The following is an 18,811-nucleotide window of genomic DNA, read 5'->3' on the forward strand; positions in this document are numbered from 1 at the left end:
TAGTTGGTGATGGACAGGGAGGCCTTGGCGTGCTGCAGTTATGGGGTCGCAAAGAGTGGGACACGACTGAACTGAACTGAATGTACTAAGATTATTTATTTTTTTAGCTTTGACAAGTGTGCCATAGTTAAGAAGGTAGTAATATTATATAGCATGGATGAAGGGCATGCTATCTTTGTACTGTGTTTTCAACTTTTCTATAAATTTGCAGTTATTCCCAAATTTAAAAAATTTAAAAAGAACCTGCTTTTGCAATGATAGTGTTATCCAAATGTGAGGCACATTTATTTCAGATATCTTTTGCTAGATTATTAGGCCTACTAAATAAGTATTTGTTCAATGAATGTTTATCAAATGCCATTTTACCAAGTGCTATGACAGTGTAAGGAAGTATGAAATGAGCCTCTGCTCTATAATCTGTTTCAGGGAAAGAAGCTGAAAAATCACAGTCAGCCAAGTGCTAACACAGTAAATGTCACAGGGGCTGTGTGGTTGAGTAGCTGAGACCACAGGTATTGTTGGCTCTGCTGAGGGACCCGTCTGGGCTCAAGCAATAGGAAGAGCCTGTAGAGAAGAGGGGCTAAGGTGAGCAGAGGGATGGAGGCAAAGACATAGGAGGTAGAGAGTAAAAGTAGCAAAAAACAAAGGAAAACAAATTTTCCCTCATTCTCAAGAAGGATACCATCTTTTGGGACAGACAAGTTGTGTACATCAAATAATTAAGATTAAGAGAGAACACTGGCTATATTGAATAGAGCTTAAAAGTAACATACAGCATTTCTCTAAGGGGTGGTGAAATTATAACTCCTCGTCTTTGACAATCCAGTTTTTCTCTCTGAGTCCTGGCTCAAGGATTGTGCTCTGTCACTATTTTACCAAGGTGACCATGGGGCAGTAACTGAATTGTCTGAACTTTGGTTTCTCCTGACTATAAGCTGTGATGGGGAGGATTTACTTCTGAAATTTCAAGCCCTTATGTTCTAAGAACATGTGTATATATACAGGAACACCTTGTCTTATCACTCTTTGCTTTATTATGCTTCATTTGTTGTTTAGTTGCTAAGTTGTGTCCGAATCTGTGTGACCCCATGGACAGTAGCCTGCCGGGCTGTGTCTATGGGATTTCCCGGGCAAGAATAGTGGAAATGGCTGCCATTTCCTTCTCTAGGGGATCTTCCTGACCCAGGGATGGAACCCATGTCTCCTGCATCTCCTGCTTGGCAGGTGGATTCTTTACTACTGAGCCACCAGGGAAGCCCATTGTACTTCACAGACAATTAAAAAAAATTTTTTTTTAAACAAGTTGAAGGTTTGTGGCAACGTTGCCTCAAGCAAATCTGCAGCACCATTTTTCCAACAACATATGCTCACGTCGTGTCTCTGTCATATTTTGATAATTCTTGCAATATTTCAAACCTTCTACCAGCAAGAGTTGATGGTTAGCATTTTAGCAATAAAGTGTACATTATATTTTAAGACATAATACTATTGTATGCTTCATAGAGTATAGTATAGTGTAAATATAACTTATATGCCCTTGGCAAGCAGAAAAATTACGTGACTTGCTTTATCATGATATTTGCTTTATTGTGGTGGTCTGGAATCACACCTGCAACAACTCTGAACACACACACACACACAGTTTTTTGAGAGCAGAGAGTATAAGCATGGACGTGTAAAGTTTCAATGCTAGGATATCTGGCTTTCATATTTTGTCTCCAATCCAAAATTGAGATAGCACAAAATTCTTAAACAGATGAATGACTCTGGTAAATCACAGGTTCTCAGATAGCTCTGTGCACAGACTCAGTCCTGGTGGGAACCCTTGTAACTAGATTTGCAGCTGCATCAATGGTCAAATCCAAATAGTATTGACTGGACAGTCTTTTCTACTGGCATGCCACAAGGCTCTGGTTTTATTCTTTTCCTGGTTGACAATTTCATCATAATTTTTTAATAGGCAGTACATACATGTTGTCAACACTTTATACAAAGTAAAAAAGCTTAAACAGTGTAAAGAAAGTTTCTTTCCTGTTCTCGTCCTCCAGCCTCCCCTTCCCTCCTCAGAGGCAGTCCCTGTTCTGTTTCTTATAATTCTTTCCAATTTGAATATACAAGCATGTCCATATATATTTTTTGAACGTATACACATAAATGTTAGCACAATATACCTGCTGTTCTTCACTTTCCCACTTAAATCATCTTAGAATTTTTTTCCGAAAAACTTGAAACCGATTTAAAAGTCTTTGCCCCTTCTGTCTCCTGTTAACCCCAGTCAAAGAAGGAAACAGTTTTAGTTCCAATAAGAACAATAATCGCAGCAGATTGAAATACTTTCTGTTGTTCAGTTGTGTCTGAGTCTTTGTAACCCCATGAACTGCAGCACGCCAGGCTTCCCTGTCCATCGCCATCTCCCAGAGCTTGCTCAAACTCATGTCCATTGAGTCAGTGATACCATCAAACCATCTCATCCTCTGTCATCCCCTTCTTCTCCTGCCTTCAACCTTTCCCAGCATGAATGAAATACTTGAAACATACTTAAAATCAAGAATTCATAATGATTTTTAAACAGAATAAAATTTCACTTTTTTGGGAGGATGTGAGAGTATCAGCTCAATTTTCTGAAAACTGGTAAATAAAAGGAAAGACTCCAACTATACTCCTTTTTCTTCACAAACTGAACCTTGAGGTAGCCAAATAGTTTTTTTAAAAAATACATTTATTGGTTTATTTTTGGCTGTGCTGGGTCTTCACTGCCCTAGTTGCAGAGAGCAGGGTGTCCTCTCTCGTCGTGGTGCATGGGCTTCTCATTGCGGTGGCTTCTCTTGCTGCGAAGTACGGCCTCCAGCGCGGGCAGGCTGCAGTAGTTGCAGTGTGCAGGTTTGTTGCCCTGTGGCGTCACCAGGGATCGAATTGGTGTCCACTGCATAGCAAGGTGGATTTCTTAACCACCAGGAAGTCCGCCAAATAGTTGATAGGGGAAATTCCTCTCTAGAGGCATGATAGATTATTACTGTTTTGCAGCCCCTCACCAATTAGTGGATTCAGGCAATAATCATCAATGGCTGCTAACATTGCAGGAGAGACAGCAGACATTCTGAGCCTCCTGATGGGAGTATTTCATATGTATGGGGTAATTTGTATTTCCTTCACTGGGAAGTGTCTCTGTGCATTTTTGTTTTTTTTTTTTTTTCTTGTTGATTTGTAGAAACTCTTTTCATTTCAAAGAAATTAGCCACTGGTCTGTAATATGAGTTGATAATGATCTTTCCCAGTTTGTTGTTTTCTCTTTTAATTTTGCTTTTGCTTTTTTTTTTTGCCATTTCAGTTAAAAAATGAATATAGTTGAATTCATCATTCTTTTATGACTTTTAGATTTTGGGGGGTCATTTTGTTAATTAATTTATTTTTGGCCATGGCTTATGGCTTGTGGGATCTAAGTTCCCTGACCAGTGGAAGCGCAGAGTATGACTTTTATTGATAGATTTTGTATGATACCTTAAACAATCTTTTCTGCTTTGAGATTATAAAAGTATTCTCTTCTATGTTGTTTAGTTCCTTCATGGTTTCCTTTTTATGTCAAAATCTCTGATCTATCTGGAGTTGATTTTGATGTAAGGAGTGAAATAGGGATGTAACTCAGTTTTTGTCTAGTACACTACCCACTTGCCATAGTACAGTTTAAGTCTGTCTTTTCTGTAGCAGTTTAAAATGTCAGCTTTGTCATATACTGAATTACTTAATTCCAATGTGTATTTAATTCTGTTTCTGAACTTTCTTGTTTATTTAATCGACATCTGCCTATTCATGTATCAGTGCCACACTGTTTTAGTTGTTGTAACTTTATAGTATGTGTTAGCTAATACTTTGGAGGACACCCCTGCCCCTCCTCATACACATAAGACTCTTCATTTCTAGAATGTTTATGGCTATTCTTCTGTATTTAGTTTTCTTTATAAATTATTGAATAAATGTATTTGGTTCTCAAAAAAGTCATGGTTTTTTAAATTGAAATTGAGTAAAATTTATAGATTATGTGTAAAGAGACTTGCCATCTGTTGTGTTTTACTAACTCAACCAAGTTACTGGGAATATAAATAAAAATTCTTGCATTTATGTTGGGGAAACATCAGTTGCACAAAATACAGTTGTTTATTAACTAATTTACTCTGCATGTCAGACAATTATTTCATATATTGGAGAGAAAGCAGATTATTTAAATTAATCGTAGGTGGTTCCTAGGCTCTTTGCTGTTTGTTAAGATCAAGCTTGGCATCACATCATGTGAAGAAATTATAGTTTCAGCTGACAACCAATCTTACGTTAGCCGACAGGATCATGTGGTTGCTTCTGAGTTATTATAATCCTGGGTCACATCAGAGGATGTGCAGAGAGGGAGAAGTAGTATGTAGCAAGTGAGTGGTTCAGGCTCTGAAGGCAGACAGCAGGGGTGCGAATCAGGTGCCCTATGACCTTGGAAGTTTATTTAACCTCTTTGAGCTTCAGTTTCCTCAACTGTAAAATAGGGTTGTGTATGAGGCTTAAATGAGATCATCTGAAAGGTTTTGCACTTTGTCTGGTACATACTGGTGTTCTTTAAACATTGCTGTTGTCAATTATATTGGAAATGTAACTCTGCTGGTCTGATATTATCTCATTTATTATGTTCAGTTTGCAATATCATTATTTAGAAATAAAGGCAATAGAAGATAACTAGAAAAGGGCAGCCAGGCCATTAGAATAGGGCGTGACCTAGAGACATTAATGAAATAGTAGGCCTTTTACTGGAACAGAGAGAGTAAATGAGAAACAGGGTGGCCAGATATTTATTCTGTATTGCTTGAGAGCATGGGGATTAAAACCATCTAGTGGAATTCAGTTTAACATCAGGAAAGTCTTTCTGGTAGCTACTTCTGTTCAACAGTGGAATGGCTCTTTGGATGAGAGGGGAGTTTGCGGGAGAATGGATACATGCATATGTATGGCTGAGTCCTTTTGCTGTTCTATCAGATACCTGAAACTATCACAGCATTGTTAACCAGTTATACCTCAATACAAATAAAAAGTTAAAAAACCAATGGAATGGCTCTATAGTCAGCTGTTTCTTAGAAGAAATGTTCAATAAGGATCTGGATGGCCATTAGGAAACACCAAAAAAGAGTTTCTGAATTATGAAGATGAGGCTAAACCAAGGGGGTTTTCCTATGGAATTCTAGTGTAAATGTACACGTTAGTCTCTCAGTCGTGTCCAACTCAGTGCGACCTCATGGACTGTAGCCGGCCAGGCTTCTCTTGTCCATGGGATTCTCCTGGCAAGAATACTGGGATGGATAGCCATTCCCTCCTCCAGGGGATCGTCCTAACCCAGGGATTGAACCCAGGTCTCCTGCATTGGCAAGTGGTTTCTTTACTGTCTGAGCCACTAGGGAAGCCCAAATTGCATATATGGAAATTTCTCTGTATATTTATGGCTTATCCGTTTTCAAAGAATTTTAAATGTTTGAGACCATGTTTGGTTCCTTTCTGAGTGAGAGGATATTACAGTGCCTTGGGGTCCTTGTGAACATGAGTGATCATCAAAGACATGGAGAAATGAGGAGACTCAGGAATCAGCTCATTTCACTTCTATCTTTGTCTGTTGTTCCCTTGGAGACAAGTCCCTTATCTCTGAATGCCATCTTTTCTGTGTAGGCTCTTAATCTTTGCTCCCCACTTTGAGTATGTCTCTTTAAAAGAACAAGCATGTTACTCAACGTTTACTACCTCTTAGTGTGAATGGAGCTTTTTGAAAGAAGGTGATATTTATTTGTACCTAGCAGACAAGTGACAAGTTTAAAGAAAACCCTGTAAACTTGACTTTGGCCTTGACTATGCTCCATGTATCACTAACACACTTCCCTGGTGCCTTACTTTTCCTGCTGCTTTTATTGCAATAAATGTAACCATAATATGTTAGAAAATTTTAATAAAGTTATATAAAGGAGATAATATTTAATAATCTATTTATTTCAGATCCATCTTTCATTTTTTTTTCTCTCGCAGGCTCTTACTGACTTGCTGTCTTTTCCACTATTATGTTCTGTAAAACCTTTTGCTGTATCACCAGGTAACATTTGTGGTACCCTCGTAGGTACCGTGTTATACTACTAAGTGAGAAACCTGGTAAATGTGAACGCAATGCTGAGTTGATCTCTAAAATACCATTTCTGTATTTTCAGTGAATGATGAACCCACTGCAACCACTGATCCCGAAGAACCCTCTGTTGTTGGTGTGGCGTCCCCGCCTGTTGCAGTGTCCAGTGTGACCCCGAATCCCACCACCGTGACTATCCCTGCCACGGCCACGCCGGCCGAAGGGGAGGAGCCCAGCACTTCGGGCACTCAGCAGTTCCCCGCAGCCGCCCAGGCCCCCGATGCTCTGCCTGCTGGGTGAGTAGCCTTCTGTCCCACCACAGCACCCCCCCGACCCCCTAGGAAAAAACCAACTGGGGCTCCTTCACCAGGCCAGAAACAACGTGGTTATTTATTACCTAGTGGCTAGCTGTCCCTGGGGAGGCTGCCATGGATCAGAGCGAGAAAGGTGTGGAAGGACTGCTCGTTCTACATAAATCTTAAAAAAAACCTAAATCATCTGGGGCTGAATCAATGCTACCTTATACGGTGACTTGAAATGAGCAGCTCAACTCAAAGAGTGTGGCTGTTATGGAACAAGGAGCTCATTTTGCCCTCCAAAAATCACTGGGTTTGCCCAGATCCTGCCTAGAAAATAGCTTTTCTCCCTTGCATTTTATCTCAATGGCCCATGGAGGACTTTAGGCCCTGAGTATTACTGTATGTTTTTCCATGACTGGAGCTGATGTTAACGTGGACTCATAGTCTTCTTGCCACGTTTTGGTTCAGAATGAAATCTGATGCTAAAGGCCTTGGGTGACAGGAAGATGGCCCCAGTAGGCCAAAAGTGAGTGGAAATGAAGCTCAGGGACCTGGGAATCAAATAGATCTGGATTTGAATCCTCACTTGACCCTTTATAACCTTGCCCAAGTGACTTACCATCTCAGTAAGGTAGAGGTGATAATCATGCATAACTACTCCCCAGGAATTTGTTGTTCGGTCACTCAGTCATGTCTGACTCTTTGTGACCCTGTGAACTGCAGCATGCCAGGCTTTCCTGTCCTTCATCATCTACTGGAGTTTTCTCAAACTCACGTCTGTTGAGTCAGTGATGCTATCCAACCATCTCATCCTCTGCCGCCCCCATCTCCTCCTGCCCTCAATTTTTCCCTTCATCAGGGTCTTTTCCAATAAGTTGGCTCTTTGTGTCAGATGGCCACGGTGTTGGAGCTTCAGCTTCAGCATCAGTCCTTCTAATGAATAGTCAGGATTGATTTCTTTAAGGGGCTCCAATAAGACACTGTATGTGAAGCCCTCACCTGATGGTGAGTGTTATACCTGGTGAATGATATTTTTGAAGTGATTGTGAAAGTATCATAAAAGAAGGGAATGGTTCTGAACTGGGAAACAGTCTTATCTCAGGGCTCCCAATCACTTGGCAGGGCCAATTCCATGCGGTCCCACCGCCCATCCTGGTTATCAGCTTGGAACCAGGGAAGCCTTTGTGATAAAAGGGAAGGATGGTAACCTACTGATGTAAAACACACCATACTGTTCTTCAGCCACTTTAGAAAACCCCGTCGTCCAAACAAACAAAAAATCCTAAATCTGAAGGCATTTGGGCTTTTACCACTTACATCTCGCATCCCGAGCATCTGGCACACAGCCCAACTTACGTTTCTTAACAAAACACAATGATCACATGAAAAATATCACAAATGGTTTTTAATCACTCAGACCCACAGAGAATCAGGGGGTACTGAGAGGTGGCTTCAGAGTCTTCTGTGAAATTTTTCATTTTGTGAAAAGATTTATAACTACTTGCTTGCATGCAACTCCTTCCTACAGAGGTTTTTTTTTTCTTTTTTCTTTTTCTCTTGTGTATGTGGTAAGGAATACTTGAAAGACCTTTGTTTGGTTTATAATTTGAAATCTGTATACCATTTGGGAGGAGCAGAGTGGGATCATTTTGGCAGAGGGAGAGAAGATGGCCGCCTGGGTGCCTCAGGAGCCTGTTTGTTTACTTTCCGCTGAGCAAAGCCTGGAAGGCGGGCTTCCCTCCCGTGTGTCAGTCACACGCAATTAGGGCTACTGGCTCAAGGCGTCTTTATGTAGGGCGTGTGTGAGGGTTACTGTTCTCCTGGATTGGGCCCTTCCTGTTTCCAGGCAGCTGGAAAACTCCAGGCTCGCCCTGAAAACACTCTTTATTCTGAGTCTGGCGGTCAGAGCAGCTCAGAGAAGCTGGTTTTCCTACTTGGCCTCCCAACCCACCCCAGCCAGAGGCTGAACCGCTTCTCTTGGGTAGAGTTTGAACAACATCTTCTCCCTGGAGCATTTAGCATGGGATGGTAGGTCTGAGGAGGCTGCTTCCCACTTGAACACGAATGATGGTCCGGAGAAGGGCATGGAGACCCAGTTTTACCACCGAGAGGGGCTTCCGGGTGCCCACTGCGAGTCCTGGTATTTTGTGGGCTGTCTCAGGGCCTGGTGATTTCCACTGGCAGTGCTGAGTGCGTGGCGGTGAAGATGGCAGGCTTTCAGTTCTCTGCTCTGTGATCGCAAGCCAGAAAGTGCACACTTTACACTCCGAGCCTTCCAATTCACAGACCTGCCGTCTCCACCCTAGCCGCTTACTTACAAGTTTAGGAGATCCAGACAAGGTGGATCATCCCTCCCTTCTTGGTATCTTACATTCAGGAGTCAGGGGAACCACTTTTAACCATTTAAATAAAATTCTGAACATAACATTTCATCACCCAGAGTGCCTCACTGGTTTCTTCTTGTCTTTAGGAGTCAATTCTCAAATTCTTAATAAGACCTGAAAAAGCTCTGCAGGACAGGGCCTCATCTATCCCTCAAACCTTCCATGGAAGACATGCTTTGCTTTACTCTCTAAGCTCTACCCATAATGACTTATTTTAGTTTAAGTATAGCACCCTTTCTCTGGGTTGGGGATGGTCTGTCATGCTGGTTACCACTCTCTGAAACCTTCCTCACCATTTTGTCCATTAATTTCTATCCATCTTCAAGTCTCAGATTAATCAGCACTTGCTCTGGGGATCCTTCCTCAATCCCTGGTAGACAAGGTCAGACCGCTCTGTGTATTGCAATTCTTCTCACACGCATAATTGCGTGTTCTGCGTCCCTCTTACCCAGTTGGGCTGTAAATGCCAAGATGGCAAGGAGCCTGGCACAAAGTCAGCTCCCAAGACATACTTGTAGTGCATTAATGAACCAGTTTTTTGAGGGTTTCCCGCGTGGCTTGGTGGTAAAGAATCTGCCTGCCAATGCAAGAGACGCAGAAGACATGGGTTCCATCTCTGGGTTGGGGAGATCCTCTGGAGGAGTCAAATGACAACCCACTTCAGTATTCTTGCCTAGAAAATCCTATGGACAGAGGAGCCTGGCAGGCTGCAGTTTGTGGGGTTGCAAAAGAGTTGGACATGCCTGAACGACTGAGCAGCAGCAATGAATCAATTTAAATGCCATATATATATATATATATTTTTTTTTTCGCTCCACCTGGATGAATGTTTTCTGCTTCTTTGATGGCTCAAATAAAGAGGACCTATGACAGGAATTACATTTTCTTCCTAAGAGCCAGACCTTAATGGGTCCCTCATGAGGTTGTCTGGCTTTGGGTTCACGTTATGACTCTCTCACAGGGGCGGGATGCTCCTTCCTGCTCACCAGGGGTCTTCACGCCTGGGAAACACTGCGGAGCGTGTCTCCCCCTTTGCGTGGCCTTTGTGAGCCACGCTGGACTGCTTTTTTTGAGACATCCAGCCGACTCTGTCTCTTTCCAGTCTTACCTTCTCAACTCCTTCATCTCCTTCACAGAGCATTCAGGCACAGTTCACTTCGGGATGCCAAGGGCTTATTTTTCCAGTTGCCACATGGCCTTTCTGAAACTCGCAACAGATGCAACTGGTCATAAAGATGTCACATCCGCCTGTGTTTGTGACTGAAGGCCACTGAAACCTGGGCTGCCTCAATCCAAACAGAACATGCTTTATCCCTTTCCTCTCCCCTGGTCTCCAAACCCTCCTCCTGCCTTCTGTACCTTTTAATTTAATTAGTGAGAAAGAAGCCAATTGGAAGGGCGTGGCGCTTTCAGCCTGCGAACGTCTGTCAAGGGAAGGGGTGCCAGCCAGGCTCGAGAGACGTGGTGAGATAGTGGCCTGGGCGAAGGGCAGTGGGGAGGGAGGCCTGCTTTGATCAGCTGGGCCTGCATCTGGTTTTTATCAGCAGGGAGCCCACTTTGGGGACCAAATGCTCATTAACAGACCGTGTGTACATGGCTTAGATAAACTCCAAGCGCGTCCCAGGCCCTGCCGCTCGCCCAGGCCCTTGCGCACAGAGACGCATTATTCCAGCCTGGCAGCCCGCGCTGCGCTGTGGTTTCTTACATAAGGGAGGCCGTTGTGTTTGGACTCTGCCGGCTTACCTCAGCGCTGCCATTTCACACCATCCCTCTCCTCCCGCAGTCATTGGCTGCCCCGGCTGTTTCCTGCCTCAGAGGAGAATTAATTGAGGAGGGTGTTCTCTGGATCTGTTGGATTTGCCATCTCCCCCCACCCCCAGGTCCAGTTCTGCAGACCTAGAGGTCCTTTCTCCAGGTGGTCCTTGACACACTATCAAGGATGACAACCTGGTAAGAGTTCTTTGATGTTTTCTTCGTAGAGACACTTTAAGAGACGTTGGAATTTGCAGCTTCTCTGCTAAGTTATAAACCAGCCGCTGCCATTGAATTTCATTCCAAACTCAATTTTGTCGCTAGCCAAAGATCCTTACCCAAGGAGTTTTAAAACAGTGCTTCTCAAACTGTCTATGAAAAGCTAGTCCTTTTTTTCCCCCGCTGTTTTTGTTTAATTTTTTTTCAGTCTCTTATGAACTCTTACTTTGGTCCTCTATTTAGTGAAACAGATCTACAGATTATGTATTTGGATGTTGTGGCAATGTCAAATTGGTACAGAAGTTTCTAAAAGCCTACAAACTTCTGAACTTTTCTGGTCACTGAACAGTAACAGTGTGAGCCACGGACCATACTTTGAGTAGCAAAGGATTAAAGGATTATACTGGGAGAATCTGTCCCTTTGTGCTAAGTAGTATGGTTTAGTTCTTGACTCTGCAAGGATTATTACATGCTTAGGTAATGCCAGATAGTACATGTTACTGGCTTCCTCCTCCTCATCTCAGAATGAAATCTTTGTTTCCAAAGATTCTACTGTGTCAGGGCTGGCTCATGAGAAGTTCTCGCCCTGCTCTATGTATGTTTTCGTGTGTAAATAGGAGTTTTCATTTTACTACACTTTCTTGAGAGCTCCTCAGGAGCTGGTGTTACTGTGTCCTCCATCTTTGTATTCCCAGCACCTAGCATAGTACTTGGCTTCTAGAGAGATGGAGTGAGAAGTGGTTGTTGAATGACTAGATAAGTGTTTTCATTCTCAATAGCTGTTACAATTTTTTATAGTTTTTTTGGGGGGGAAAGTTGGAAAAAAAAATAGAAGAAACAGAACAGCAGCAGTAACAGACACCCACCTAGATATAACCATTGGCACTTTTCATGCACCTTGTATCTGTTTTCATCTGATCATTAGTAACAGTGAACACATGTTAAACGCTTCCAGTGTGCTGGGAGTACTAGGTTTCATAGGTGGGTTATTTCAGTCTTCATGGCACTCTGTAGTAGCTACTATGCTACTTTTACCCTTATTTTGCAAATGAGGAAACCTTAAGTGGTTTCTCCAAAACCACATGTACAGACATGTACATGTAAACATTAAACACACATCTACCAAAATTTAATAATCTTAGGGCATGTGCTTTTAAATTTTATTTTTTAATTGTAAAATATTTTAAGCATGCAAATAAGAATAGAAAGTAATATAAGAAATACCCGTGGGCTCCCCAACTCAGTCTTATCAAACTTTAGCATTATGCTGCATTTAATGTAAACCTCCCGCTCCTTACCTTGTTTTTTAACCTCTTGATGAAGAAGACATTATAAATGAAGTTGAAAGTCCCTGTGAATGCCTCCTCGATCCCATTCCCTATATACAGAGACACGTGGAACTGGGGACATTCATTTAAACTGCTCTGTGGTATTCTGTTGTATGAATAGGTAAAATTTATATTTATATTTACCATATATGTGGCAGCTATATAAATATAAAAATAGCATTTTATGTTTGTATTTATAATTCCCTCTTTGCCTTCATTAACAATGCTACAATGAAGTGTTTTCTGTGCATGCCTTTTTGTGTGCATGTTTGTTTCTTTAGGGCAAGTACTCAAACTGGAATTTCTTCTTTGTAGGAGGGTGAAGGTTTTCACTTTTAGTAGATGTTATCAAATTGCCTTTTGAGTCAGTTCGCCAATTCACACTCCCATGAGCATGCATAAGCATTCCTGCTAAAACAAAATTGTCAGATAGTTTTCACTTTGGCCAGTCTGACGGATGTGAATGGGGTGTCTCTTGCTGGTTTTACTTTGAATTTTCTTCATTATCCTTGAGATTAAACTGCTTTTTATATTTTAAAAACATTTGGTTTTTGAGTTTCTTCTCTTGTGAATTGCCTGTTGATAGATTTCTGTCCATTTTTCTGTTTGGCTATCTGTTGTTATAATCTGCAGAATTTCTTAATATGTGCTGGGTACCGATTGCCTCTCAGTTATGTGCATTGCAAATATTTTCTCCTTGTCTGCGGCTTTTCTTTTAACCTTTTTATGTTGCTTTTTGTTGTACAGGAGTTCAAATTTTAAGTAGTCCAATTTGTTCATCTTTTTCACGTGCCTTTTGTGTCTTGTCTGAAATACTTCCTAACTCTGATCATGTAAAAATTTTACATGCATACGTGACTCCCCTGATCCTCATGTTTTGTAGATTCTGATATGCATGTTATTTCACATTTAATTTCTTTAAAATCAAGATGTGATTTATAGTCATTAGAATGTTATAGTTTAATTGGCAGAGTTTTTTTTTTTTTTCTTTCTTGGTGATATATTAAAAATCTTATAATTGGTGGCATTTTAGATTTAATGAACAATACTGTATTTTTATAATTTTTAAACAAAATTTTGTTTATCTTATGCATGTTATTTTTTCCACTCAGCATATTGTAAATAATATTTTAAATGGCTGAATATTCATTATAGAATTAACATAATTTACTAGTTTTCCATTTTAAAGCATTTAGGTTTTTTCCAGTTTTTTTGTAACATGCTACAACATACTGTGACATATACACTTACAGCTAAATCTTTGACACATTTCCTTAGGATATGTCTTTGAAGTAGAATTGCTGAATTAAAGGATGTTCATGTAGGAGAAGTTTTAACCAAGTTGCAAAATTGCCCTTGGGAGCATATATATCCATTTTTGCTCCTATCAACTTTGTCTTTTAAACACTTAAAAATTTTTTTTAATTTAATGTTTTTTGGCCATGCTATGCAGCCTGTAGGATCCTAGTTCCTTAGCCAGGAATTGAACCTGCTCTGCCTGCATTGGAAGCATGGAGTCCTAACCAGTGGACCACCAGGAAGTCCCCCACCAACTTTTTTTTTTTTAACTGGAGGATAATTGCTTTACATTGTTGTGGTGGTCTCTGCTGTACATAAACTCGAATCAGTCATAATGATATATATCTCTCCTCTCTCTTGAGTCTCCCTACCCCCAACCCCCTCCATTCTACCCCTCTAGGTCATCACAGAGCACTAGGCTGGGCTCCCTGTGTTATACGGCAGCTTCCCGATAGTTATCTGTTTTACACAACAGTGCATATGTGTCAATGCTACTTTCTCAATTTGTCCTATGTGCTCCAAGTATTTTTTAAAAATAATTTTGTTTATTTATTTTTGTCTGTACAGGGTCTTCACTGCTGTTTGGGCTTTTCTCTAGCTGTGGTGGACAGGGGCTACTTTCTAGTTGCAGTACGTGGGCTTCTCATTGCAGTGGCTTCTCCTGATGCAGAACACAGGCTCTCGGGCATGGGGGCTTCAGTAGTTGTGGCTCCTGGGCTTTGGAGCGCAGGCTCAATAGTTGTGGCCCATGGGCTTAGTTGCTCCACGGCAAGTGGATCTTCCCAGATCGGGGATTGAACCCTTGTCTCCTGCATTGGCAGGTAGATTCTTTACCACTGAGCTACCATGGAAGCCCTCTCCAACTATTTTTTAAGAGTGACTATTCCCCTACATTACCAAACTTATCTACAATTTTTAAAATCTGCAAATTTGATTTTTAAAAATGTTTTTATTTTTTTAGTAGACACCATCTCTAGGACTTGTCTTGTGTCTCTGTGAAAGCATATCTTTTAATGTTGCCATCTTCCATTGAAGGGCTTTGTGGACTTTTCCGAGGCAAAAAAAAAAAAAAAAAAAAAAAAAAGGGATGGTTGAAAAAGAAGGAAAACAGACCTTAATTCAGAATCCTCAGTAGCTACTACTGTGCCGCTCTATGCTTAGGGGGCATAAAGTGCTGGTTGTTGATAGTTTTAAAAAGGGGGTTAGTGTGCTTGGATTTAAAGGAAAGCTCAGTGTTTCAAGAAGGGTTCTTAGGGAAGGTCTGAGTTTAACATACTTCTTACTCGGTTTACAGAGGACCTCCTGAAGCAATGAAAACAGTGAAGAGGAGATATGTTCCATTGCACACAGATTTTTGACTCATAAAACAGTCTGACAATGTCCCTACAGAGGAAATAAATCTTACGGTTCACCCAGGAAGTGGCCAGAGCTTGGGGAATAAATGGGATTTGGTTCAGAGTTAAAATTTATTATAGGATCATAAAGTAAGAAAATATGAATTTCCTGTAATGTGTGCCTGAGGGAAGTTGAATCTCTACATAGGCAGCTTTAAGAATACCTGAATACTTTCAGTGTATTTTCTGAAGTTTAGTTTGTGTCTAAGTAACCAGCAAGGCATCTTTTGTTTACTGGTAACTAAGTATTCTGGCAGGACTTTGTTTTCTGATGAAGAGAGTTTATTTTGAATGAGAGTCAGCTTCACTAATGCCCAGTGCTTGTGTTAATAAAATTTATTAACAAATTATAAATAATACAATTAATAATGCTCTTAGTAAGAATTTGTGATTCATCTCTGATTCTAAACCAAAATCCTTGGACTGTCGGATTTAAATTCCTTCTTAATTTAATTTGACTCTTGGTGAAACTGTGATTCTGTCCAAACTTACAGGAACCTGACCAAGATGTGTGTTAATCAGGATGGTTGAATATACACTGTAACAGCAAGTAACTGAGAACTGATTTCCTGAAGACCTTTTAGGAAACTTTCCACAAGAAAATGTGGTTCAGGTGACCAGACAGTTTCCTTTCAGATAACATAGAAATGATTGCATGCCATCCTAGTAATGAAATTGAGATTTTCTGCCTTTACCTTTTTAATAATGATGGTGGTTTGGGGGAGAACTGGGGCATGGAAGAGATACAACTTGTTATTATTACCAAACACAAGGTTGTGAGTTTGATGCACAGTGAGGCCAGAGAATACCTAAATGTGGTTTGGAGGGCAGAGAAAGATTTATTGCAGAACCATACAAGAAGATGGGTGACTTGTGCCCCGTAAAATCCTAAACTCCCCAAGCACTTCCGACGGCAAGGTGAGGAAAGGACGTGGTTAGCTGTTGCAGACTTCTTGGTGTTGGAATCCTTTATTCTTATAGCTGTCCACATAGGTCAGGTCATGATGTTCCTATAAACCTCCAACAAGACAAATATTATCCTCTGTTCTGAAACTTTTTATATGAATGGACTCTTAAAGGTTAGAACCTTGAGAATGGGCTATCCTGTAAATTTCAGACTACAGGTAACATTCTTTTACAAAAGGTGCAGAGCCAACATGACTAAGCACACGAAGTTTAAAAGAAACAGGTCTAGTATGGAGTCAGATGCGTTCTTCCCTATCACAAACTGAATAAAGGACAGTTAAAATCCATAGGAGCAAAGGGAATTTCGGTTTTTTAAAAAAGTACAGAGATTAATTGAAACTGGAGACTGTTTTTTAAGTCCTTTCAAATAGAAAGACCCTGTGTAGTCCATGGTCCAACTGAATGTTACGCATTGAAGGCCAAGGAGCAATGTGTTGGGAAGGGACCTGAATCGAGCTTGGGCTTTTGAACGCTGTTTCTGAGAGCATCAAAGAAAGCTATTCAGTGGGAAAGGATGTGACCCACGTGACCAGGATGCAGTATCGAGACCCATGGGTAGTTTCATTGAAAAGCCTTTTAATCTCAGCATGAAGAAGATGCTTGTAAGGTTCAGAAACCTAACCCCTGCCAGGGATGCGCAGATGAGAGGTCGCTGCCAGTATCACTTTCTTGGCATGGGGAGACCAAACCAAGATAGTCAGAAGGCTTAATCTGTGTGGGTCAGCGGCTGCAGAGGGGAGAGGAGAATCGGGAGGCTCGTTTGATTGACGATAGATTCCACCGACTCTGCCACAGGAATGGAGGGGAGGGATTTGTATGAATTCTGAGGAGCCGTGCAGGTAGGGAGGAGTTGAGAGTTCTCTAGGAAAAGCAGCTAGGCCAGGTCACAGATCAGGGAGGGCCCATATGGACATTTAATCCAAGCAGGAGTCCAATTTTAAAAGGAAGAATGTAGATATCAAAAAAAAAAAAGGAAAAGTAATGGAAGAAAGGTCTTATTCCTCTTGGTAACTATTTTTCTAGCTAAGCCAATTGAGAGAGTTCATAGAAGGATACTGAGATTCACCGGACAATAATAGTGCCCGAAGGAGAGTCTTTCATTTCTAAGGATCAACTGGGATCAAAGACAGGATAGACAGGTCTTGTCTAGGCTTGGGAGGCGCCGCCATAACTCTTGAATATAAGCAAAGAGGACTTCACGCCGATTTCCTTCCTGACAGTGCAGGAAGACCACTGTGTCAATTAAAGGCATTTACTTCATGGAATTTTAAGAACTGCCCCTTCTTCAAATGAAAATAGTAGTCAAAGTATAATAAAACCAAAGTTCTCTCCTTGCCTCAAATGAAATAGAAAAGAAGCCAGAAGTTGAGACCACTTATGAGATGAGAGTTATAACAAAAGAATTGTTGGAATAAAGAAAAATGTGTTTTAGCACCTTTTCTGTCCAACTACAACAGCACATATTTTGTCTTTATTCAAGGGACAGCCCCACCCGCCTATTACGGTCAGTTTTCCAAACAGTGACTGCAAAATGAGCAAAGTTGTTTTATTGGGGCTTTTGTGCCACGGAATTGCCAAGGACAGGAAGGATAGAGCTAATTTCTTAGGAAATGCTGAGGCATTCTCGGCTCCTTAAATCTTTATTAGGAGCAAATGTTACGAAAGAGTGGTTTGCTACCCTTGCCTTGAGGAGCTTCCTTATTTCAGTACTTATCCTTAAGCCAAGTATCTTTCTCAAGACTTTCTTTATTTCCAGATACAGATGAATACAGAGAGTATCAAATTTGCTGCTTGATTACCAAACAGACAGGAGGAATTTGGAGAGGTGGCGTGAAGTCATTCTATGTTAGCCTCCTTTGTGGTTGAAAGTCCCTACTTGCTCCCCAGAGATGGGACACTAGCCTCTTGAACTTGCAATATCTATTACTCTTTTATCTTTAATTCAAGAGGGCATCGAGAGGGAGAAGAACTTTAACTTCATCCTGTGTGTCTTTTCACCTGATCACTTTTGCCAGAAGATTCTCCCCCTGCTCCTTTTCTTCCCCTTAAATTTGTCTATGCCAGGTCTTAGTAGCAGCACTCGGGGTCTATAGTTATGGCATGTGGGATCTTTTAGTTATGCCCTTTTAATAAAATACCAATTAAAGTGCATAGATCTTCCTTTTGCAGTGGGAGGAGCCAGGGCACTTGGGACAGGTTACCAGTAACCGCTTCAACCAGAAGCTGGAGTGGGAACGTGTAATATAGTGTTAGTCACTCAGTCGTGTCCAACTCTTTTTGACCCCGTGGACTGTAGCTCGCCAGGCTCTTCTGTCCATGGGTTTCTCCAGGCAAGAATACTGGAGTGGGTTGCCATTCCCTTCTCGAGGGGATCTTCCTGACCTGGGGATCAAACCTGGGTCTCCTGCTTTGCAGGCAGATTCTTTACCATCTGAGCTACAGGGAAGCCCCAGGGAGCAGGAATACCCAGGAGAACACGTGTCCTTGAGGACATTTTAATGGTGTTTGTAGCACTTTGGTCCTCAAACCAGTAGTGGATCCCTTTTGAGAGGAGGGAATGTGGAATAAGCAGACCTCAGTGCTCCCTGGGGGAAGCCTCCTAGTGGTGCAAAGTGTGTAGCCTCTTCCTATAGATGATATCTGAGCAGGGGTTTGTGATTATAAATGGAGCCTAGACATGAGTGAGGTGGATTTACTGTAATTTCTCCCCAGTCGTCATGATCCTGCAGGGCCCCCTACCTAGACTCCTGTGCTAGGGAGAACTGTTCACGTTGAGGTGGGTGGCGGAAAGGCACTTGGCACTTGTCTGCTGGGTTGTGGGTTCCTTATAAGTTCCACTTGCCCTTCCTTTCTTCCTTTCAGGGGGCCACGGTAAAATTCATAGGCTAGAAAGTCTGAGCTGAGTTATTTAGCCCCTCTGAGCCTTGGTTTCTTTGATGGTGATGGCATGTCCCACCTTAAAGCATGGAGGCCAGACTGAATGAGGTAAAACACGAGCCTGCAACTCATTGTGGATGCTCAGCAGGTGATGGTTACC

The 18,811-nt window shown here is 41.5% G+C and overlaps 1 protein-coding gene across 5 annotated transcripts in view; it reads left to right on the forward strand.

Annotated features, from left to right (window-relative positions):
* The window catches only part of WWP2 (WW domain containing E3 ubiquitin protein ligase 2), a 149,171-nt gene that overhangs the window by 98,057 nt on the left and 32,303 nt on the right, over positions 1 to 18,811 (forward strand). For all 5 annotated transcript variants that reach the window (XM_043898953.1, XM_043898954.1, XM_043898959.1 and 2 more), the window contains one exon: positions 6,219 to 6,429. In XM_043898953.1, coding sequence (XP_043754888.1) covers positions 6,219 to 6,429 — 211 coding nt within the window. The remainder of the gene's footprint in view (positions 1 to 6,218; positions 6,430 to 18,811) is intronic.

Source organism: Cervus elaphus, chromosome 4 (genome assembly GCF_910594005.1).
Source record: "Cervus elaphus chromosome 4, mCerEla1.1, whole genome shotgun sequence".
Taxonomy (NCBI): domain Eukaryota; kingdom Metazoa; phylum Chordata; class Mammalia; order Artiodactyla; family Cervidae; genus Cervus; species Cervus elaphus.